This window comes from Didymosphaeria variabile (genome assembly GCF_027946475.1).
Source record: "Didymosphaeria variabile strain IMI 356815 chromosome Unknown scaffold_2, whole genome shotgun sequence".
Classification (NCBI taxonomy): domain Eukaryota; kingdom Fungi; phylum Ascomycota; class Dothideomycetes; order Pleosporales; family Didymosphaeriaceae; genus Didymosphaeria; species Didymosphaeria variabile.
The window spans coordinates 4,593,364-4,617,589 of NW_026611621.1; the positions used below are offsets into that span (position 1 = coordinate 4,593,364).

General features: G+C 43.1%; 6 protein-coding genes across 6 annotated transcripts; 2 read left to right on the forward strand and 4 right to left on the reverse strand.

The window, feature by feature from the left end:
- Nucleotides 1-1,953: 1,953 nt before the first annotated feature.
- Nucleotides 1,954-3,442, reverse strand: EPT1 (Phosphotransferase; the record flags this gene model as incomplete). Its single annotated transcript, XM_056212036.1, has 5 exons — nt 1,954-2,467; nt 2,520-2,796; nt 2,846-3,146; nt 3,242-3,251; nt 3,303-3,442. The coding sequence occupies 5 exons, from the start codon at nt 3,440-3,442 to the stop codon at nt 1,954-1,956; spliced, it is 1,242 nt and encodes a 413-aa protein (XP_056075509.1).
- A 434-nt stretch (nt 3,443-3,876) lies between these two features.
- N0V89_003235 (uncharacterized protein) lies at nt 3,877-5,041 on the reverse strand (the record flags this gene model as incomplete). The annotated part of the gene is made up of 3 exons (XM_056212037.1): nt 3,877-4,361; nt 4,417-4,716; nt 4,816-5,041. The coding sequence occupies 3 exons, from the start codon at nt 5,039-5,041 to the stop codon at nt 3,877-3,879; spliced, it is 1,011 nt and encodes a 336-aa protein (XP_056075510.1).
- Nucleotides 5,042-5,719: 678 nt separating this feature from the next.
- N0V89_003236 (uncharacterized protein) lies at nt 5,720-6,423 on the reverse strand (the record flags this gene model as incomplete). The annotated part of the gene is made up of 2 exons (XM_056212038.1): nt 5,720-5,878; nt 5,929-6,423. The coding sequence occupies 2 exons, from the start codon at nt 6,421-6,423 to the stop codon at nt 5,720-5,722; spliced, it is 654 nt and encodes a 217-aa protein (XP_056075511.1).
- Nucleotides 6,424-7,812: 1,389 nt separating this feature from the next.
- On the forward strand, nt 7,813-8,998 carry N0V89_003237 (uncharacterized protein; the record flags this gene model as incomplete). The annotated part of the gene is made up of 2 exons (XM_056212039.1): nt 7,813-8,471; nt 8,560-8,998. 2 exons carry the CDS (start codon nt 7,813-7,815, stop codon nt 8,996-8,998), a joined length of 1,098 nt encoding a protein of 365 aa, XP_056075512.1.
- A 226-nt stretch (nt 8,999-9,224) lies between these two features.
- On the forward strand, nt 9,225-12,145 carry N0V89_003238 (uncharacterized protein; the record flags this gene model as incomplete). The annotated part of the gene is made up of 3 exons (XM_056212040.1): nt 9,225-9,229; nt 9,799-10,215; nt 10,285-12,145. The coding sequence occupies 3 exons, from the start codon at nt 9,225-9,227 to the stop codon at nt 12,143-12,145; spliced, it is 2,283 nt and encodes a 760-aa protein (XP_056075513.1).
- Nucleotides 12,146-12,283: 138 nt separating this feature from the next.
- Nucleotides 12,284-12,999, reverse strand: N0V89_003239 (uncharacterized protein; the record flags this gene model as incomplete). The annotated part of the gene is made up of 3 exons (XM_056212041.1): nt 12,284-12,762; nt 12,810-12,859; nt 12,917-12,999. 3 exons carry the CDS (start codon nt 12,997-12,999, stop codon nt 12,284-12,286), a joined length of 612 nt encoding a protein of 203 aa, XP_056075514.1.
- Nucleotides 13,000-24,226: the final 11,227 nt, after the last annotated feature.

A 24,226-nucleotide genomic window follows, 5' to 3' on the forward strand; every position in this document is an offset into this window, starting at 1 on the left:
TAGAGCTGAAACCGGAGAAGAGCCAAGTGCTGGGGGTGTTACGTAGTCTTCCAGCGCGGCTGACTGTTGTAAATGCAAGGGACGAGGCTACCGATTCAAGGGAGGCAAGGGAGCCGAGTACTGGAAGCATATGCACCTGGGGCCAAAATCGTATATGAGTTCCTCAAATATATCAGCACGTAGGAGATCGCGATGATAGTCGGGGTCGGAACGGTGCTACGGAGCCTTCAAGGCGTCCAAGATTCCGCGACTTCGACACAGGTTGGTTGATGGTATGGTGATACAAAAGCATGAGGTTGCAATGAAGATGTGGGCCATGTGCATCCAGGGATGACCTGATTGGTACTTCGTGAGTCAAAAGCCAGCATGGTATCAGCCGCAACAGTTGGCCCCGAAGAAGGCGGGGAAGTAAGACGAGTCCTGGTTGGGACAAAGTAAGCACATCATCTTACACTTTGGAATGATCGAGCTGACTATAAGCGGTTAGAAGTACGCTTCTCTACAAAAGAAGCATTCGCTGTTTAGCCTGTCAGTCTAGGGATGACGACATGGTCCTCCATTCATAATGCCATCCGGCGCGACCGAACCTTAGCTAAGCTAGGACGAGAGCACGTGTACGAAACTATACGTTTGATTCACATCCTCACACTGCCGGGGCCGGCTCTCAGCAGCTGCAGCATCGCCTCAGTTACACTTTCGATGCACTTACTTGATATCCAATGCACCTTTCCACAACTTCATCGCACAGCAATCTATCGCACTCACACGCTTGAACGTATCCAGAACTCATTCATCCCATCTTAACGTACAAGAAAATGACTCCTATCAGCCACATTTATACCCTTCTCCTTCTCGCAAGACGCGAAATCCTTCAACCGCTGACTGACCAGAATCATCTTGTTTCACCATCTGCCTACTGCACGATCACACCTTCAACTCTGCTTCCCTGGCTCGCCATTCCCTACATTCTATTACCATTCACGCAATTCCCAGCGTACCCTCAAGTCTGATGCATAGCCGCCTCACCTCACCTCGCCTTACCTTACCTGTGGCACCTGAAACGCCCATGCCAGCTAACCAAGTAGGGATCCCTGTTGCAAGCTGGCCACATGCTCAAAGTAGATCCATTGTTCGGGAGACTAGGATCAATCGCAAGATTGAAAGGCATCAACGAACCTGTTCTGCGGAAGTGCACTGAGCTACATCTCCGCACTCATATTCTTCGCACCTCTTTCAAGAACCCCGGATTCGCGGACGTCTCTGCTCATCTTCTGATGGTTTCGTGTTCAATTACAACACCACAACTCAGTGTCTTACCTATTGTAGGGTGAATGTTTATATGAATGGACTCCACGAACGCTGATCGTGATAGCGCTTGCGTTTGCCGAATGACGACGATGTTGGCGACGACGTTAGTGACATGTCCGCGTCTCACCAGATACATGAATGCACGCTGCGTGGTATTGCCGTCTAGTACAGCGGTGCATAATCACACCTATGTGACCACTAAAAAAGAAGCGTTGCTGTAAAAACCAAGCCCTGACGTCGACTCAGGACACTTTGCAAGCTTCCCTGAACACAGACACAGACGAGGCGGCCTTTCCATGATCATTTCTTGTTAAGGTCTGTTCGTCCAAGAACGAACAGACCTTTCTCAGAATAAAAGATTAGGAAATGATGATGTAATTACAACTAGAGAAAGGGTATATATTCACACCAGCAATTTGCGCCCACCAGAAACCATACAAAGTCCCAGAAGTACCCACCCTTGCGGAAGTCAATTCCGCCCGAATGACTTATCCCTGCAACATGCCCTTCGTCTCCTCTACAGTCCGCACGCCTGCTTTGTGATGCACCTCCCCCCCACCCTTCTTGCAAGCGTCTCCTCGCTCATCTCAATCATAATCAGCCCCAAACATTCCATCGAGTACCTTCGTCGCTAATACCGCGAACTCACTGCCCCTTCTTCACCTCCTCATCATTCTCTTTCACCGGCTGATACGGATACTTGATAGTCAAGCACCAAATATCCAGATAATCGCAAATCGTCCAGATGACATCAATCACGAAGCTACCGTGGACGCCAATCGCCAACCCGAGACACAGGAACACAAACGCTACCTGATACACGTCATCGCCCAGGGCACTCGGCCATCCGAAGCCGAGCTTCTCTTGCAGGAACGGGCCCAGGGAGTCGGCGACGCCGTAGATAAGTGGGTAGATGAGCACGTTGCCGCGGGGGAAGCGGGACTTGGTCAGGTGCGAGATGATCATGCGGCCGACGGAGTAGGCATTTACGAGGCCGGCGTAGAAGATGAAGGGGACGAGGTGGTTGTGGAGGATTTTGGGTTGCAGGTAGAGGTATGCGGGGATGAGGACCCAGGCGGCGGCGAAGGTGAGGAGGCCGAGGAGGGCGACGCGGGTGCGTTGGCCACGGGCGCGGCGGGCTTTCATTACGTTGAGGGCACTGTGGGTGCTGTTAGATCTAAGATGAATGCGTGGGGAAGGGGAGGACGAACCTGGAAACGGTGTTGAAGACGAGCACCACGGTGCCGTAGACCATGTACCATTCGTTCCAGGCTAGGTTGTAAAGCACGTTGGGGATGAAGTCGTAATTCTGGACGCCGACGCTCTGGAGCAGTGATTTCTGCCAGTAGCTGCCGCCTCCGAGGACAGCCGTGGCTGCGTATACGAAGCAAAGTGTGAGAATGCCCTCGACAGGTCCGGAGATGAGACCAAGCGTAAGCGTATGCGTGTGGTATTCCTCCCAAGTCTGGACGTAGAACGTGAAGACCGCTGTAGGTCCGTTAGCTGGATGATTCTGTCAAAGCTCTACTATACTTACAAGCAAACAGCGTGAGCACCGTCTTCCAGCCCTGTCCCAGGTTCATTGCTGCCGAGAACAACAAGACCTCCAGCGTTGTGTTGATCGCATCGACACCGTGGTCGAACAGCTCTCCTAGCGGCCCGCTCTGATGTGTCCTTCTGGCCTGGCTACCATCCACCGCATCGAACGTCTGGTACAAGAACAGTCCTATCGCCCAGCTTGCGTACACCCACGGCGGGCAATCCTGATCTAGCGTCGGCGTGTACCATAGCATCGTCAGGAAGTTCGCGACGACGAACCCGAATCCAGATAGCGTGATCTATGCATCTCCGTCAGTACTTCTGTCTTTGACGCGTCTACTTGTGCGGGGTTTGGTATCGTTCAACGAGGTATTGTGGATGCGAGGAAACTCACAAGATTCGGCCTGTCCACGCGTTAGCTGCTTGTATTCGTCATCGCAAACCATCACACCTACGCCATCCACATCGGAAAGCAGTTTATCACCACATGGTTGTAGAAGGGCTTCAAGACATATCGCGATACCAGACTGTGGTCGACCCCAGAGTACTTGTACTCCTTAAGCTTCGGGAGCTTGTCCTGCCGTATGTACACCATAACGGTGAGTGTATGTTGTGTCTATCGCGTCGCAACCGTGCAAAGGAGGTGAAGTATGGAGGAAAGCAAGAGATGGTGATAACACAATTTCAGGGTTTCGGTTCTGGTTTCGCGTGTAGCTTGTAATGGTGATGACGTGGGGGTGGGGTCTGGCGAAAACACAAGTCTGGCTCGCTTGAATCATGGAACGCGCGCACGTGCTGACAGCGCTATCAAGATGCTGCAACGAAAGGAGCACGCGTTTTTTGGGCATGTCGATGGATTAGATTGCTGCATGATACTACCGGACGCTTTTTTGCCCGGACGAGGCCATTGCCCGGAGTGGAGTTATACTACAAGAAAATCTTTCTGCGCCTGAACATGAATCACCCGCCTGAACTGGCTTAAGCCTTCGCCCGCCACAAACTCGCAAATATCAAAGATGTGCACGTCCCTTATGCGACCGGGCTCCATGGGCAAGGGATCAAAATCCTGCTCTTCATCTCTTGGATCAGCGGTACAGTCTTGTGCACTGTTTCACCCCAGCCCTCGACGCTCCAGCTCTGTTCGCGGCGAACCTTGCGCTCCTCGAGATTGGCAAACTGCCACAGGTGGTGCACCGTGTTCAGCTCCCCTATCTGCACGAACCACGCACCCACGCCCTCCATGACCTCCCGACGTGCCTTCAGACCGCGCCTCCAGTGTGTCTCCCACTCGAGAAGGTTGCCGGGATGAAGCGTGTAGGAACGGAGCTCGAAGAGGCCTCCCAGCTGGCGCGGCGGAGTCGTGGGCCAGAAGGAGAACTCTTGCATCAGCGAGGTTCGCTTCGAGTTGATCAGGTGCTTTAGCTTGGAATCGAATTCGGGAAATTCGGGGTGGTGCTGGATGGCGTTGAGCGAGGCGTGGTAGCCCTCATACCGCTGGTACTCCCAGATGTGTACTAAAAGAAGGTTAATCAGAACGCTGCTGTATTCGTACAATTGGCGAGTCCTTACCGAACGTGTCACAGTCGCCAACCTCGGTTCTCCAGCTGCCTACCAGATGCACTTTGTTTTCCGGCATCGATGCCACCCTAGGATACCAGTTGCCGACGAGCTCCGTGTACTCATCGACCTTGTCGGGCTTGACCTCATGGAAGACGATGGAATGCACGTACTTGCCTCTAGCAAGGACCTGTGAGAAGCTCCTCTCGATGTCCTTGTCGAGCTCGCGTCCCTCGGGCGTGCCGTATATGAGCGACTTCAGCGCACCGCCCTTCTTCTTGTCGCCATCGTGATCTTGTGCACGAGCGTCTTCTGCATTGGAAGATGTTAGTGATCCGAGGGCACCCAAACCCGACCTTTCGCCAGCAGAAGTACCAGACGCAGACAGATTACCAGAGGAAAATGACTGACTTTCTCTTTGCTCCTTCTGCTTTTGAGCGGTTATCAAGCTCTCACGGTACTCTTTCTGTCGTGTATTGAATTCGGCAGCTCCATCGGCCTTGACATCGGCGAGGGCAGGGGCCTTGTGGCTCTGGGCTGCGGCGTAGGCTGTAAAGCAGCGCGAATTGACGGCGGTGGTCGTGTGCTGTGCGGGAAGGGCGTTGCGCAGTCCAGCACCGACACGACGGGCGAGCATTGCGACGGTCTCTAGCTCAGGTAATCGACGTCAAAGGGAATGGAAGCTCGCGCGAGCTGTTGCGGGGGAAGATGGAGGACTGAGGCGAGGTGTTGTGGCAATGGCGGTGAGTGTGAGCTGTATGGAAGCGGCTCTGAGTCTGCGTCTGCTACTTCAACTGCTGTGTAACCAGCTGCGCGATGACTGAGGGGAAGCTCTCAGGTGCACCTTCCATCCTGGCTGTGGCCCAAGCTCTTAGCGCGCCATCTAGCACGGGGGAAAGCTGGGGAAGTCGCCCCAGAAAGACCCACACAGCATCATGCAATAATTCGCTGCCTCCAGCATTCACATAGATCCAGCCAATTCCACGCTCTGTTTCAGAGCCTCAACTCCACTGTGGGCTTATTTGCTGCGCGCTGCGCGCTGCCCTCTGCCATTGACGTCATATGCTTCACCTTGGCGATCCGCCTATGCATGGAGCTGCATGCGCACCGCATCCGCGGCCGGGAGGCTCAAAGGCTCGTTCGATGATCATGCCAGCTGATGGCCATCATCTCGAGACAACGTTTTGGCAAGAGCTATGTGAAATTTAAGGCAATTGACATTCTATCTACGCCGTCTATACACTTCTTGGAACCACGCACAGAGGACAGTTCGTGTCGATTGCCTTACTGCGCTTGTCGTTCCACTATACGTACGCTACAACTGCGCAATCCATTCTAGCAAAGTACTTGGCTCGACTCTCTTCCTGTAGTCCGCTTCGAGGTACAAATTCTTAACAATGCCGTCCTTGTCCACCAAGAATGTAGCTGGAATTGGCACTTCGAACGTGTCATCACCATTCTGCTTCTTTAGGTCCTGGGAATCATATTAGACGCGCGTCCTAGAGCATGGAGCTATCAACCTACAAGACCAAACTTCTCAAATATTGGCTTCATGCTATCGGGCTGCTTCCAGACAATCCCAAGCTCTCGCGCAAGCTTGTTGCCCTCATCGGAGAGCACAGGAAATTGAAGCTCGTTCTTCTCTTGCGTTGACAACGAGGCGTCAGGGAGCTCAGGCGAGATAGCGACAAGCTGGACTCCCTGCGTTTTGAACTCATCGAGCCGCTCCTGGAGTCCGTGGAGGGCCAGATTGCAGTAGGGGCACCAGTTGCCGCGGTAGAAAGTGACGAGAAGAGGACCGTTGGCTAAGAGACTGGCGCTTGAAACCGGCGTGCCCGTTGCGTTCGGTAGAGTGAAGGAAGGAAAGGTTTCGCCAACCTTGATCACTTTAACTGGAACAGCAAACTTGTCTTTTGCATCTTCTATTGCGGCCATAAGCGTCTCGGGTACTCCAGGTGGAGCCTTTGCGTAGAAGTCGGCGGTCGCGGCTTCCAATTTGGACGCAAGAGTGGTCGTCATTGTCACGGATGGGTGCTTGGGGATATTGACAGATTATTCAATGAGTTGGGTAGGTTGTGATGCTTCTTGTCGAGCTCTACGGGCACTTCTACTTGTACGTTTTATATTCCCTATTTATTCACGGATTTCACTGCTGGCCTCAGCGGGGCGGAAGTACAAAATCATTGCGCCCGCGATGTGCGGAGTGAAGACGCCCAAAACAGACAGCAGATACTGTGTTAGATCGGTATGTCGGACGCCGGCCTTGACCTAGGACTCGCCTAAAAGCAAATCCGTAAGCACATCGTTCGATCCCTGCACAAACTGCTTTCAAAGCTAGATTACTGACCAATGGGACAGTAGGGAGTATCGAAAGATTTGGAAACAAAAGTTGCGAAAGAATGCACGGTAATCTCGTGATGATGGTCGAATCGGAAGATTGCGATCACTTCGCATCACACTCCGCATCCGACTGCCCAACAGTTCAAGCAAGACATTCCTCACGGGGATCAGCTTTTTCCTAAACAAACAGAGAGGCACACCACTAGAAGGTACACTGCGCCTAGGCGGGTGACGTAAGATGGAAGGCGCGACACCTCAGCACATCTATCGCACTTGCCGGTCTTGCAATACACCATCACGACAATCCGAAGGGAAATTCGATAGAAGTTAGCCCTTGCTAATCGACTTTGATGAGCTGGGATATGAAAACACCGTCATTACATGGCATAAAGTGTGTTGCAAAGCGCCATGGATTGAGGCGCACTTAGCTCGATCACCCGTCAGTGTCTACCATGCTCTTGCGAATTTCCGCGACGTCTACCAGGCATGCAATCGCAAGGAGGCAACACCACTACGCTCCCGCGGAATAATACAATCAAGCCAGCGCTCGTGCTGAGAGTCAATATGTAATGGCATGCATCGCAACCCCACCATTCCTCTCAGGACCTGTTTGCACTGGCGGCGCTCCTGCGTTCGTTAATATCAGTTGACAGAGGAACACAGGTAGTTCAATGTGCAAAGTGGTGAGGGTCGCCCACTCGTTTGCGGGTGTTGACCGCTGGAACCGTAGGTCGCGATAAAAAGGCATTCTCGGCCACCCATGTAACTTTGGTATGATATCTCAACACACAACGAGCCCTTTTATATAAATATACACACAAAACATGACTTCCCCGTCACTCATTCCTCGTCCGACCACCACTCCATTCGACTACTGCCACACCCGAGCGGGATCAAGGAGGCGTACTAATACGTATTGAATGTTTCTGCTAGGACTCACGACCACATCCTCTTGCGAAAACCACTACTCCGCTGGTTCAAAAGTTGAGTATATTGTGTAATCCTAGGATAGGCAATTCAACCCCCGGTTGTTTCCAGCTTGACTCGTACTGTACGAAAGCCGTCGTCATGGGTGATCACAATGGCCTCCACGCTCCTTACTGGAGACAAATAAACTCCGGGCGGGTCTCGCCATCGGATCCTCGAGGAAGCAGAAGTTCGTCTGACTCCACACTAGTCGCATGGTCTTGTACCTCAAACGACAGAGGTAGAATAACGGAGTGGACGGAAAGCTACGAATATGGCCGACCCTCCGAAGAAGCAGCACAGAGCGACTCTAGGGAGGACAGCCCGAAGACGTCGAGCCAACGCGGACCATTGATAGTCAACACCTCTAAGGGCAGATCGAGGCGCGGCTCAAGCGAAAACTACAAGTTGGGCTTCATATATGGTTCACCGAGGGACCTGAACCCAGAAGCCGACGACTTCAAGATAACGGAGGATGATTGGGCCCGCGAGAAGGCTCCAGACCGAAGATTTGCTCCGGCAGCGGCCGCATCCTCTGAGTCTCCCTTGGCGAAAGTGGATGCCGCCATGGAAGTTGGCCCTTCGAAGCAGCCTGCGATTTCCGTCAAGCCCCCCAGCCAACCCATGCTTCCGTATCCCCCGGAAGTTGGCCCCTCGCAACAGCCTTCGAGTTCCTCCGAGGTCAACAAACCCACGCTTGCGCATCCCATCACATTTGACCCTTCGACCCCGCTAGATAAGCTCCCGTATATAGATTACACGTAAGTAGCCCCTACTTCTAAAGCAAGACGGTGAACACTAGACCCGCCTTGCCTCTCTACTCTTCCTTCCTTTACTGACACCCCCCAGCGAGACAACCACCTGCTGCGCCGCAATCGGCCACTACCACTCGCGCCCCCAATCCTCCAAGCCCACGCACAAGATGATGACCTCGCCCAACTTCACACTCGTCATCCGCCTGCTGGGCCCTTTCGACAAGAACGGCCGCCAACCCGGCCTTATCATCCCGCAGACGAAACGCTTCACGATCCGCGTCATGGGGAAAGGGTTTATGCCTGGTGAGCGGAAGGTGGAGATCTGGAGGAACGGAGAGACATATCAACTTGCTGGTCTTATTGCGGTGATGGCGGATGAGTGCGGGTGGTTTTTGGGGGATACGAAGTTGAGGTGGAGTGGTGTTGGGTACGTGGGGAGGGAGACGAGTAGGAGTTTGGCGCTGAAGTGCGGGCTGGGAGTAGCTAGCTCTAGTGATGGTGACGAAGCGGCGGGCGTGGTGGGCGAGCCGTAGGGGGAGATGGGGCATTATGAAGGGAAGCACGCCCGGGCGGTGTGGAAGTCGACAATATATAGGTTTAGAGGGTAGTGCGTATATCCGCTACGGGCATATATGGAGGTATTCCAAAGAAGGAATATGGATGGGTCGATGGTAATAACAGTTATGGTGGATGCACTATGGGAAACGTCTTGAGAGAGGTGGTTCTGCTCACTAGCAGTGACGCTCACGCGGGTCAATGATGCCGTAAGGATCGTTGCTTATCAGAGTTTCTGCTTAATTAAATCCGTAGTCCAAAGTTTTTGGGTGTATCCATGCAATGTCTGTGTGGCTTAACAGAAGAGTAGAATATTCTCAGAGTGATGGTGGAGATCTGGCAAACTTCCTAATCGGGTAATATATGTCTAACTGTGGATTGCTGCTCATTTTCACCAGGTGAATGAGTGGTCTGTGCAAGTATAGTCTTGTGCATCACTCTCAAGCTCTACGAAGGAGCTCGTGTTTAGTAAGTCCACGTCACCACTCTCGCTAATCCTACCTAGGTAAGGTGGCTCAGGGTGGCTCCTTAAGTACGAGCTCCTCCGTATAGAAAGGAATGATAGTGGAACTACGATTCTAGGAAAGATGGTGAGCCAATTTGCCAAACTTCCTAATCGGGTAATGAAAATGCAAAAGTGTCGATTGCGGTGTGGTCACCGTCACTTTTTCGAGAGGTGAATGGCCCGTGCGCTGCGGCCCAAGCTCACAGACATGACCCACTAAAACTTTGGAACGGCAAGGCGCCACGACCTGATCGCCAGTAACAACGACAACAGGCAAGACGCCGAGACTGGACAAGACATGCCGGAATCCATGTCGCACTCCGGCGTGAACATGGCTGTCACGGAGGATGGCGCGGCTTATAACAAGCTTCGCAGGCCGGACGATTACCTACAGTCACTCACCGCGCAATACCCGGCCAAGAGCGAACTACCGCCCGCGAAACGAAAGTTCGAAGCCGTTGCTACCGCAGACCATGAAGACGGCCAAGCGCCAAACACCAAGCGCTCAAGAGAAGAACATGCGTCCGCGGGTGCGACCTGTGCAAGAGCTGTCGCAGGCGACAAGAGGCGCGTCTTCCGCCCAGTTAAAGAGAACGGCATGCAGACCATGTTCCCCGGCCTAGACGACGACTCTGCTTCCGACGAAGACGACACTACGAGGGACGCCCTCGCGTACCTTCGCAGCGTGAGGTGAGTTCACCCCAACATGCCTGTCATGCACAACGTTGACATTGAACACACAGCTTACCTGTGTGATAGGTCCGAAGCTTCTACCATACCCACCCTCCTCGTCGCACCGCCGCAAGCGCCGAGACACAACGAACTCGATCACTCAATGTACCATGACGGAGTTGGAGATCATAGGGCCGTATACCAGGATGGCACGTGGGTCGCTGTGGACGAGGATGTGGACGTGGAGTACTACGACGAAGACGAGGACTGGTCACAGTACGAGGACGACATCAATCCACAAGAGGGATACTACACGTCCCTGCTTAGGCGCTACAAAGCTCTTCGGAGTACCCTGGCCAACGCTGATCCGAAGGAGCTGGCTGCTTTGGTGAAAGCGGATCCGGAGAAGTACGCGAACGTGAGGGTGCCGTATTACAAGAGCGACTGGCGGTATGCGTTCGACAACAAGTACCCAACACCGGCGTTGGTGGCTCAGATCGACGAGAAGAGCCTCTATCGCACAATGGAGTATGTCTCAGAAGTCTTAATCACGGGAGACACTATATCGAAACAGAAGAGCTGCTGGATATGGACGCTGCTAGCTTTGGCTGGGGACTCAGGTACCCTGGACTACTACAAGGTCGGTCGCATCAGGGAGCTAGGGCACAAAGCGGGTCAATTGAGCATCCGTCTGCGAAGCGGGGTGCGGCGAGATGCAGACGGAGTCGAGAAAGAAGGCGACGCAGAAGACTGGGAGGTCGAGGGAGAAGGCGTTGACGAGGACGAGCAAGACGAGAACGAGAATGGCAAGGGGGCTGAAGCGAAAGAGAGCAGGCTTACGCCAGAGGTACAGCGTCACGCTATCGAAGATGGTGAAGGGGGTAATCATGAGGAAGAGTACGAACCGCCCACGGACATCGGCGGCCAGTCATACGGAGCCACCGAACAGAAGCTTGCAGTATATGCTTCCCAGCCTTCCAACAAGGGCCACGAAGAAAAGAACATATCAATTTCCGAAGATGAAGGCGAGATAGAAGAGGATGAGCCCGAAGTTGAAGACACGCCGGCCGACCTAGAAGCAGCGCGTGCCCGCCTGCTCGCCCAACTTGGAGAAAACCTCGTCACAGAAGCCGTTCCAAACCTCAAAATACCAGCCCACCAGCTTCGAGGAAAACAAGCTCACGTAGAGCCGCGTCAAGGTGGACGCCACCGACACAATGGCAAGTGGTGCAAAGAGCTGTCGTGCCAGATGAACAAAGGACGACAAGAGGCCCATCGTAAGGCAGCGTTGCGAGCTACAAAGGGTGTGATGGCGAATAGAAGCAGGTCTGAGACGTCGTTGCAATCTCGGCAGGATACACAATCAGCGGCAAATCAGCAGCGACAGAACAATGCATCAGAGGAACCTCCCGCACCCGCGAGCGCAGACGCCTCTACTTACGAGCCTGCAGTGCTCTCAATCCCACAGGCCACGGAAGATACTTCTCGGAGTTCGGCTATAGAAAATGAAGCTGAGGCTCTTGGTGAGGCTCCAGCAGCTGAAAAGATCGACCCAGCGGCCTTCCTAATATTTCTCCACTCAGCTATACAGGGCGATCTTTCAGACGGGGAAGCAGAAATCTTGAGGGAATTCCCGCCCGAACTGGCCTTGGAAGCTCACTCGTTCTTTAACCGAGACGATGGGACAGGAACAGACGAGGACTTCTTGCGACAGCTCCCGCCAGATATCGCTGCGAGCGTTCGCGAGGGAATTCGTATCAACCGTATAGGCAGTGTGTCTGAGCGGCGGGCCATCGATGTCGAGTGGGAATCATCCAGCGATCGAGAGGACGAGCGGCGTGTAGAGGAAGTCGATCTGAACACAAGAGTAACGATTGATATGATCCTGACAGTGGTGGGTGAATGCTATGGGCAGCGGGACTTGTTGAAATTTCGGGAGGTGTGGTGAGGATGCGCTTCGACATCTCGAGCTGGGATTAAGTCATTGGCATCTTGAACGAGAGGAGAGAAGTAAGGATTGGGGCGACGAACAGATCTCGAACCAACGGCACTCTGTCGCTTTCAACATTAGCTCCTTACTCCGCCTTCAAACATTATCATCCTCCAAATTACGACGTGCAGGTAACTCATAAATCTTCTCCCTCTCTCCGTCCCCCATCTCATGCGCATTTGCCGCAGTCATCAGCTCAGTCTTCTCCACACCCTCAAGTTCTGCCTTCGTTTGTATTGTCGGCGCCGCATCTCCTTCCACTACATCACTTTCCTTAGGGTGCGTTTGCCGTCTCACGACAAAGACGATACCGCCAAGGACAAGCAATGCACCGACTGCAGCCCCAACGCCTATCCCTGCCTTTGTCGCCGTAGAAAGCGAAGAACTCGTGTTCGGGCTAGGAGGTGGAGACTGCGTGACATATACCGTCTCCACAGCACCGCCAGTGCCTTTTGCAACACGGCCGGTCGACTCCTCCGTCGTACCTGTCGCTCTTCCACTCGTACTGGCGGCAATTGTGGTAGTGCTAGTCGGGACATCCCAAATGGCGTCAATTGTGGTACCGACATCCGTACCTGTATTATCAGCACTCCCTTCGCTTGGTGGAGAAGTATACTCTTACCATTACACGTATCACTCAACCACGCCAACACCAGCGTAACCTCACTCTGGCTACAAGCCTGCTTCGAACAGTCTTTAATCCCCTTACTAAAGTTGTCTGCGACGCACAGACAGGTCGTGTCTTGAGTGCTCGTGCAACCGAATTCTGCGTACTGGCCGAGAGAATTGTTCACACAGGTTTCCTTTGCCATCAGTTGGGGGAGCATGTGGTAGGAGAGGGTAGCTTACGCCGCACTGTGTGAGGCCGTCTCTCTGTGCGTTCGTGAGGGTCGGGAGGATGAGGAGGGCGAGTAAGGCTGAGATTGGGGAGAGCATATTGATGTACGCTCATCTAGTTCCTGGACTAAGCGTGCAGGGCAAGAGACAATCCAGCTGTTGCTACCTATATACCTTGTAGAGGCGGGGTGGCAATCCCGCTCATCGAATAAGACTGCTTCTGCACCATAGTTGTCTGGGCGATGGGGGGCCAAATTGGCGATCATATCTGGATGTGGCGTACAAGTCGCGTTCTGTTAGGCTGGCGAACCCCCAGCCTTGGGCGGAGCAACATCTTTAACTGGATGATGTGATGGGGAACACGAGCGACTGCATGCAGAAGGGGCCTGGATCTCGTGTATGGAATTATCTGTGTGTGTGTTTGCTACATGCGTACTGCGTACGTGCAGTTGAAAACCCGGGAGATGATGCAGGCTGTAGTGAAGCAAAGTTACCTAGGTATATTTACCGATACATCTACCACACGTGAGTAGCATGTCACGAGAGGACCTGCCAACTATTTGAATGAACCCATTTTCGTCTACCTACGCTACGCAGAGCGGACAACAACAAAGTACATAGGCTACTTGATACCACTCTTCTAAGCGATTAGATTGGAACAATTTCCACCGGATTGTATCCGCCTAGTACTTATTACTTACAGGAGCCCAATCCATACGCTTCCATCTTCTTAATCGCTTAGCTATCAGCTTCGAGGACATGTTGAAGGAATTTGTCGCAAACGGTACTCCTCAACTTGCCCAGCACACCAACGCAGACGTGAATATCGTAAAGACGGCGGTAAAGGTAAGGTTGAGGAAGGAGGCGCATAGGTTGTCAACGTCGTACAATTGCCCCTTTAACCTGAACTTGAGGTTTCGGACCAAGAGGGCTTCTGCAACTTCCATTATCATCCCTTACACAGCTTTTATACTGTAGGTTCCATTGCTCATGGGTGCTGTTTATTTGTCTTGCTAATGTCACCCCTCCCATTGGCCCCTGCTCAAGCCCCATCTCACTCCTATCCACAGCGCCACCACGCCGAACGCCAACATCCACAGAAACACACCCAATTGTCATCACGAACACAACCTCGCCTTAGACGAGCCGCCCAATGAAACAGAGAGTGATTATTGCAGGACCCGCCTCAAATCAACACATCCCGCCTCCTGCGCAGAGTTGCCGCTTGAGGAAGGTTAGCAACGACAAGAAACATGCACCCTTGCACCCTTGCACCCTTGCACACGGTGAGCTCGAAAAGCTCCCCTGCTGCGAAAAGACGAGATAGACACGCATTTACCGCCTCTATATCCCCATAGCACTACAACCCTTCTCAAACCCAGGTACGCGGGAGCCCTCACCCTTAGTCCCGGGCTCAACACGTGCCGTGCGACTCTTCGCCCCCCACGTAGCCCTGCGACGCGACCGCCAAAACAATGCGCATTACCAACACCCCACGCCGGGTACCGTTGCCTGCGCCTCGCTGCAATCGATGCCTTTCGTTTTCTGCCTCGCTGGGCAAGTGCCGCGCGCCTGAGCCTGATGGTTGGTTTGACTAAACTGTGGTCCGCGGGTTCACGTGCGGGACCGCGTGGAAGTGGGGTGCCAATAGTTTGCTGCGATCGATGCGTGGTACTGGGCGGGTTATTTCTGCATCGGGTAGGTTGGGTGGGTGGGTTTCGATTTGGAGGAGAAGGGCTGGATTGCTGCAAGATTGATTGATTCGTTTGTTTGCTTGTTGTTGAAGATCAGACTTTTCTGCTGCGGGTGCAGGTCGCGTGGAATAAATGGCAACAGAGAGAGAGCAGCGCATCGCGCATTTGTGTGCGAACTTGTTTTCCGGTCATTGTACTGCGCTTGACAAAATCTGCCTATGTACCTTCCACTTTTTCCATGGTGCGCGCTTCTTCATCTACCAAAGCGGTCTACATTGTTGTTATGCGAAGCGGGGAAGCAGACCCTGATCGACCTCCTACAATCGACGGAATCCTTTTCTTTCTCCTTTTGGCACTTTGCAAGGTTTCCCGGACCCTGGATCGTGGCAAACGAAGGGTTTCAGGGGCCTAGAAAGACCCTGATCGACCTGTCTGCGATCAACACCTACCCTTTTGTTTCTGTTTTGGGCAGGGGCACAACACTGAGGAGCGTCTTTGTGTGGTACTGATGGTGGAGTCTCAACAGTCTGGCTATGATCGATGCAGCTCGTCTGGTATCTGCGTTGAGGTTGTTGAGACGCTTGACCCATAGACGAGGATTGCGGTGTCGTGGGAAACCTTGGACGGAGGTAAGAGCTAATCTGTCTACAATCAACACACCTCACGTTCTTCCTACTTTCGGCAAAGGAGAACAAAAAGCCTACAGCGAAGACTCGGAGCCGTGTATCCTGAGTCTGGGACACTATTGTGACTACAATCGATGCATCATATTCGATTTCTACTTTAGGCTCGTTGAGAAGTATGCTCCGTGGATCATTGCAATTAAAGTCAGGTAAAGTCAGGTATAGATGAATTAGTGAAGGCTAGACCGGGCCCACTGTGATCGACGGAGATGGTTGCTGCCGTTTCGGGCATGCTATTCAAGGATTTTGGAGAGCAGGGCGCGATTCGTTAGGTGCATAGCCGGGAGGATGGATGGTGTGCATATTGATCACGATATGGGAAGGAATGGGGGCGGTACATGTGATGGACAACAAAGTTATTTAGATTTATGATTCGTGGTGACAAAGAAAATAACGTATTGGGATATCGTACAGAGATCGTATTCAGGATGCTATGAGCGTGAAATGAATATTGGAATATTAGAGTAGGGAGAATTAAATATGCTGTCTAGTGGTAAAAGTAATGCTGAAGAAAGGAAAAGGAGTCGCCGATTGCTGCTTTAACATTATGTATCTACGCAAGCGCAAAGGCCATGTGTGGAAGCAAACTATCTCCGATCTGGATGTCCGTCTCTTTGGAGTTGCGAAGAATCGGGCGATGCTGTCGCCAAAGGAGTCATGATAAGATCGGTCCGGTATTTGTGGAGTGAACATTCGTTATAAAATCATCTTCTAACGCATTCTCTAAGGCTATATATGCCCTTTAGACTGTCTCTAATCCGAGACCACTAACACTAACTTTTAGTATCTAGCTTTTTAGTAAAATTTGGCTCTTTTTTATTAGTTTCTATCTTAGATATTACTAAGATTTAATTCTAGCTATTCTAATAGGCTATATAGTATATAGTTTAGTTATAATAGTTATAAAAACCCTTTAGAGGTATCCCCTAGATACTTCTATAGTTACCTACTAGCCTAATTCTAAGTTAGTAAAGTAGACTAATATATAGTACCCCCCTAAAAGGTAATAGTAGGTATATTATATATTACTATTATATTTTTAGTTTAGTAAAAAGGTATATACTACTTAAGCCCCTACTACTAGTATAGTTACTAAAGTATTTAATACCTACTTTACTACTACTAGATAGGTAGTAGCTATATAAAAAGCTATAATTATAACTATAGTAGAGGCTATAAACTAATACCTTTATAATTATTACTATTTAGAGAAATAGGTAGCTACCTATATCTTTTACTAAAGGGTTATATAGGCTCTAAATATTTTTAGTCTAGTACTAAGCCCCTAGTACTAAAATATCTAATTAGGTAATACCTCTATATTTTTTCTCCTAAGGGCTATTTCTTATACCTAGGCTAGTATTACTACTTAGAATATAGTAGCTATATTAGAATATACTATAGGTAACTTTAGAACTACCTAAAATACTAATATATATACTAGATACTATACCTATTTATCTAAGTACTAATAGACTACTAAGAATATATATATTCTCTTTATAGTACTTATTTTTAAGAAACTAGTATAGAGTACTTTATATACTATTAGAACTACTATTTATACTATAATAGGTATTAATCTTAGTAATATACTAATAGTATCTAAGACTAATATTAGCTAGGCTATTACTCTACTTAATAATACTATTAGGGTTTAACTAATAGAATAAAAGACTAGAGAGTTTATAATCTAGGCTATTAATAGGGAGAATATAGCCTTACTCTAGAGATAGATTAACTATATAGTACCTAAGGTTTCTAGCTCCTTTTACACTCTTAATAATACTAAAATTCTAGTTACTATATAAATAATTATAGAAAAAGTAGCTATCTAGATAGGCTCTTAACCTATTAACTACTATACCTTATATTATAGGCCTAACTAATTTAGTTATATAACCTAGATTATCTTATATATATAGAAAGTTAGACCCTTTAGGCTTTTAGGAGCTAGTAACCTCTTAAGAGAGATTATTAAAAAATAATCTATTTACTACTATAAACTAGACTACTAGGGCTATTATAATCTAGCCTATTACTTATATACCCCCTACTATAGTATATATAGTAGGAGGTAAGAAGACTATACTAGTATTAAGTCTAGAAAGGGTAGCTAATCCTAAATAGGTTAAGATTAGTTCTTAGGTAAGACTTACTAAGGGAAGGAAGAAGGGGTTCTTATTAATATAGAAGTATTTTATAAAGTGTAATAAGTTAATAAGGAAGGCCTAAGTAAATCTAAATAATAGATTAAAACTTAGGTTAAATATAAGTATAAAGGTTTATTCCTATATTTCTATATAGGGATTTTACTTAGTTACTTAGGAGCCCTAAATAGCTAAGTAGGTTATATAATAACTCTTAGCTACTTAGTTATTTAGAAACCCTAAGTAGCTAAGTAAGTTATGTAACTACTATCTAAGTAACTTAGCATGTCTTTATCTTATTATAACCCTAGTTATTATATCTTTTATCTTTATAAGTACCTAAACTTCCCTACTATTATCTAGTTTATAATATTATCCCTCCCCTTCTTATTCTTTACTCTAAAGAATTATACCTACTAACTATTATCCTATAAAGCGTTATTATAACCTTATTTTTACTATTAAAAACTATAGCGTTATTATAGTATTAAAATACTTATTTTATTAGTTATATACCTATATTTATAAGGTCTATATTAGTTTAGGAAAGTATAGTAAGTATTAGAAGTAAGGTTTAAAGTATAATATTACTATTACTTAGAATAAGTTCTTGCGGTTAGTTACTAAGAAGAAGAAGTTAGAAGCGTAATTAGAGGAAGTATAAAAGAAGTAAAATACTACTTTTAAAGCTATATATATAGCTTAAGCAAAAGAAGATTAGTTAAAGAAGTAGTTATTATAGAATAAGAAGTATACTAGTAAAGTTATTATAGTAGAAAGCGTAGTATTAGTAGAGTTAGATAAAGATTCTATTTAGCCTACTTAGCCTACTAGTCCTATAGAGCTTTGCCCCTCTATTTAGTTAGTAATAGATAACCTTCCTTCTAACTTTTAGGAAGACATTCCTTCTATATTTAGTAGCTAGGTATATCCTTATATCTTCTATTATATAATAGGTTTTATAGGTTTTATTTATACTCCTTAACTTTTTATTAATAGTTATCTAGATTACTTCTTAGTTCCTAAGTATTTTTACTATCTAGATATCCTTTCTATTTAATAAGGTACTATTAGATTCCTTTATAGATTCTTATATATATAATATTTTTAACTTTAAATTTAGTTTCTTCTTTAGCTCTATAATAGAAGGTAGTTTTAACTAGTGTCTTAGAGTCTACTAGTTCTAATAGTAATATATAAAATACTAGGTATACCTTTATATCTAGTAGTAATTCTAATCTATAGTTTACTAGTAATATTTATTTAGAAATATAAAATAGTCTAACCTTAATATAATCTAATTTCTTATATTTTTCTTTTATATATAAAGATTCTTTATAAGTAGATATGCTTTATCCCCTTCTTTAGCTAAGGTGCTATTTTTCGTTTCTAGTTTATATATAAAATACTTTACTATTAAGCTTTCTTAAGGTTTTCTTAGAGTTTATTATATATTTTTTTATATTATCTACTATATCTATAGCTTCTTTTACGTTAATATTTATTAGTAGTTATTAGTTAAAGAGATTTAGATATTTTTCTATATATAGCGTAGTAAGGTGTTTACCTTATTACTATTAATACCTTATTATTATGCGCTAATTGTGCTATAGGTAATAGTAAAACCTAATTATTTTTTTATTTATTATAGTATATTTATAGATATATTTCTATAGTTTAATTTATTCTTTCTATTTTCCTATCTATCTGTAGATAATATACTATAGATAGTTTTTATTTTATTCTAATAAGTGCTATAAATATTATCTAGAAGTTTAATATAAAGAGTTTATCTCTATTACTAATAATTATCTTTAGGATACTATAGTGTCTAACCTACTTATCTTAAAAAGGTAAGCTAGCTCTTTAGCTATTATATTTTTTAGATATAGAATTAATTCAATATAGCTTATAAAGTAATATATAATTACTAAAATACTATTATATAAGGTTTTTATAGCTAGGTTAATTAAGTCTAGTATTTCTATAATAAAGTCTATAGTAATATCTTTAAAAGGTACTATTAGTATCCTAATTAGTTATATTTCTCTATACTTAAGGTGTGTGCTATATTTGTTTTTCTAGTAATCTATATATTTATAGATATATATTATTATAGCTTTCTTAATTCCTCTAAACGTATAGTTCCTCTAAATTAATTCTAATGTTTTTGTAATGCCTAGGTGTCTATACGTTAGGTTATTATAGTATTATCTAATAATCTTAGTTTATAGTTACTTTAGTACCTCTTAGTTTATAACTAAAAGTTAATTAAGTTCTACTATTAGTTTAAGAGATCTATTTTTATTTCTATAAAGAATTACTAAGTAGGTCTTAACCTTTTCTTCTACTAGATTACTTCTTCTACTAAGCACATCTACTTATCCGTTTTCTTTTCCTACTATATAGATAATTTTAAACTTATACTATCTAGTAGTCTATAACTATCTTTACTATTATAGTGTTAGTTCTTTTGTTATTATAAACCTTAGTAGATTTTTATAATTTATATAGATTTCTAGCGTTAAGTAGCTAAGAGTATAGATTCTCTAGTATTTTAAGGCTTTAATAATAGCGTAAAGTTCTTTATTATATATATTATATTATATTTCTACGTTATTAAATTTGCATAAGTAGTAGGCTATTAGGTACTATTTACTATTTTATTCTTATTTTATATATGCTCCTAGTATAAGATTACTTACGTTAGTTTTAAATTATAGTAGTTTATTACTTCTAAAATAAATAAGAACTAGTTCTATAATATATACTATTTTAAGAAGTTAGAATAATATTCTACACTTATCTATCTATTTAAAAGGCGTATTCTTTCTAGTAAGGTTTATTAATAGTATTATAACCTTTACGTAATTTTTAATAAATTATTAATTAAATCTATAGAATTCTAAGAATTCTTAGATATTTTTATAGTTTTTAGTATAGGCTAGTTCCTAATACTCTCTATCTTACTTAGTGCTATCTTAATTCCTTCTATAGTAACAACGTATCTAAGGAATTTAAGTTATTTAATATTAAATTAGTATTTCTTAAGTTTAATTCTTAAGTATATCTTATCTAGTGCTTTTAGTACTATCTATATATACTTAGTATAGTTAGATTTATTCTTAGAAAAGATAAGAATATTATCTATATATATAATAATAAATATATCTAAATATTTATAAAGTATATTATTAATAAGTGCCTAAAAGATTACTAGTGTATTAGTAAGTCTAAAAGGCATTACTAGGTACTTAAAGAGTTTATAGTATAATTAAAATACTATCTTCTATTCTTTACCTTTTTTATTCTAATTAGGTAGTATCTATCTCTTAAGTCTATTATTATAAAGACTTTTACCCTTAAGAGTCTATCTCTAAGCTCTAAAATATTAGGTAATAGGTATCTATTCTTAATTATTATATTATTAATTACTTAATAGTTAATATATAGTCTATCTATTCTATCCTTTTTCTTAATAAATATAAAGGGACTTACTACTAGTAACTTTAATAGTCTAATATATCCTTTTACTAGGTTTATCTTAATAAATTTATATTCTTTCTAGAGTTCTTCTCCTATCTTACTATATAGTAGTCTAAAGGGTGGCGTCTTCTCTTCTTTTAGGTTAATTATATAATCCTAGGGTTAATATTCTAGTAGGTTTACCTTTTCTTCCTTTTCTATAAATATATATATTTATACTTTATACTCTATTAGTACTTCTAAAGGTGTGCTTTCTTCCTTCTTCTTATACTTTATAACCTAGTAGTTCCTACTAGCGTCTACTAAGGGTAATTTCTATTTTTTAACTTTCTATTATAAGTCTATATTATTAATAATACTCTTATCTACTATTAATCTCTATTATTATATAGACTTAGCTTATAATATATATTTATAGTATTCTAAGGATAGCGTTCTTAAACCCTAATTAATATATAGGTTATACTTTCTTAACTAGGGTAATTCTAATATAATATTATACCTAGATCTATCTAGTATATTAAGTATAATTATCTCCCTATGTCTATAGATCTAAAGTATAGTAGTAACTTTATAAGTAATATATAGCATATTTAGCATTTAACTTCTATTTATAATATAGATAGGATAAGCTTTATTCTTAAGTATTAGCTAGAGTTCTACTTATAGTGCTACTTTTTAGGATATAAAGTTTTCTAATATACCTAAATCTAATAGTGCCTTAATCTATATTTTATTAAGCTAAGCTAGTAGCTTAATTAATACCTTACTATTAATAGTATTTAACTCTCTAATAGTGTCTCCTTACCTATCTATAAGTCTTTAAGGGTTTCTTAGGCCTTAGGGGCTAGGATCTAGTCTAAAAAAGAACTATTTTTAGAAACTAGGTAGTCTATATTCCCTTTTTATTATTTCTTTTACTTCTACCCTTCTCTTCTTCTACTATAGTTATTCTTCTACTATAGTTTCTCTTTAGAAGCTTTACCTTTCTATACTATACTTATTTCTATATAAATATTAATAACTATCCTTAGTTAGTTAGGGTTCTTACTAAATCTATAGATATACTTATCGTCCTAGTGTCTACTATAATTAATATTTAAGTAAGTTTGCTATCTATCTTAAGTATATATTCTATTATAGAGTATACTAGTTACTATATTTTATACGTTATTTATACTTAGGAAGTATAACCTTTCTTGCTTATCCTATAGATATTTATTATATTTATTAATTAGGTAATTATACTATTCCTAATAGCATTATTATTTATTTAGTAGTTATTTACCTCTATATAGCTCCTTAGCTCTATAGTAGGTTAGGCACTAGTTATATCTATATTTAATCTATTAGATATTTAAGTACTATAGGTTTTAGTAGTCTAGGTAGTACTTTTATAAATAGTCTAGGTTCTTATTATAGAAGTGTTTACTAGGGTCTTATTATATATATCTATAATCTACCTATTATCTATTTTCCTTTATAATAATTTCTAGTTAGCGTTTATTATAAGCCTCTAGTAGTATAGAGAATAATAGTAAGATTATTATAGGTAATAATAATATATCTCTATTTTATAGTTAGATTAGTAGTTTATCTAAGTATTCCTATATATTTACTCTATTAGTAAAGATTACTTCTTTACCTTTAAACTATAGGTAAGGTATTAGTATCTACTTAACTTTCTTATCTACTATTTTAGATTATTCTTCTTCTATGTCCTCGTAAAGTTATAAATTAGTTAATAATTCTAATCTAGATTTATTATTAAGTATAAGGTTATTAATAGCGTCTATAATAGTCTATTCTTTATCCTTAATTTCCTTTATTAGGATAGTAAGTATATTTAACTACCTAATAACCTTATTCTTAGATCTATAGTTTCTAGCGATATGGCCTAGTTTACTATATATAAAACATATATAAGTCTTAGTCCCTTAGTATTAGGTTCTATCTAAAATACGCATATTAGGCTTATAAAAGCCTAGTCCTTTTTCTTTTCCTTTACCTAAGTAGTTAAACTAGATATCTTCTATAGGCTAGTATCTATAGGAGTCTTATAATACGCATTAAGGTCCTTTTAGTAGTACCCTATAGACTATAGGTACTAGTTATCTAAAACTAACATTTCTTAGATTATATTAAAATTCCTATTATAGTGTAAACTATTCTCTATTAATCCTAATTAATTTATTATATAATTTATTAAGGATTCTAATAATTCCCCTACTACGTAGAAGTTCTTCTTATAGAGGTTTCTTAAGACCTTATTTATATATTATTATTAGTAACTTATTATCCTAGTTAAGTTATATAGCGTTCTTATAAAACTCTACTATATACTTAGCTACTAATTATTATTATATTATAGTTTAAATATTTTATGCTATAATAGGTACCTTATTAGTAATTCTAAATATCTATTTAAGGTATTTCTTAAAATTAGTATAGTCTTTAATAATATTAACTACGTCTATATAGTTATCTATATATTCCTTATCTTTATTATTATAGTCTATTTCTAGATACTTAGTTATATAGGGTTAAATCTATTCTCTAGTATTACCTTATATATAAGTGGCTATAAAGATAACCTTTTATTTATCTTTAGGTTATTTATTAAGTTTAAAGAAGTAGAGGTCTAACTAAAGAAGCTAGATATTAGTATACTTTCTATTACTATAATATAAATTAGGTTTATATACTTTACTCTTAGAGTTACCTATTAGAGTAATAGCATTATTATCTAAAGCTATAGAAGAAGTAGGAGTCCTTATAGTTATATTAAGGGTATTTAAAATATTAAATCTAGAAAGGGTAGCTAGTCCTAAATAGGTTAAGATTAGTTCTTAGGTAAGACTTACTAAGGGAAGGAAGAAAGGGTTCTTATTAATATAAAAGTATCTTATAAAGTATAATAAGTTAATAAGGAAGGCCTAAGTAAATCTAAATAATAGATTAAAACTTAGGTTAAATATAAGTATAAAGGTTTATTTCTATATTTCTATATAGGAATCTTACTTAGTTACTTAGGAGCCCTAAATAGCTAAGTAGGTTACATAATAACTCTTAGCTACTTAGTTATTTAGAAACCCTAAGTGGCTAAGTAAGTTACGTAACTACTATCTAAGTAACTTAGTATATCTTTATCTTATTATAACCCTAGTTATTACATCTTCTACCTTTATA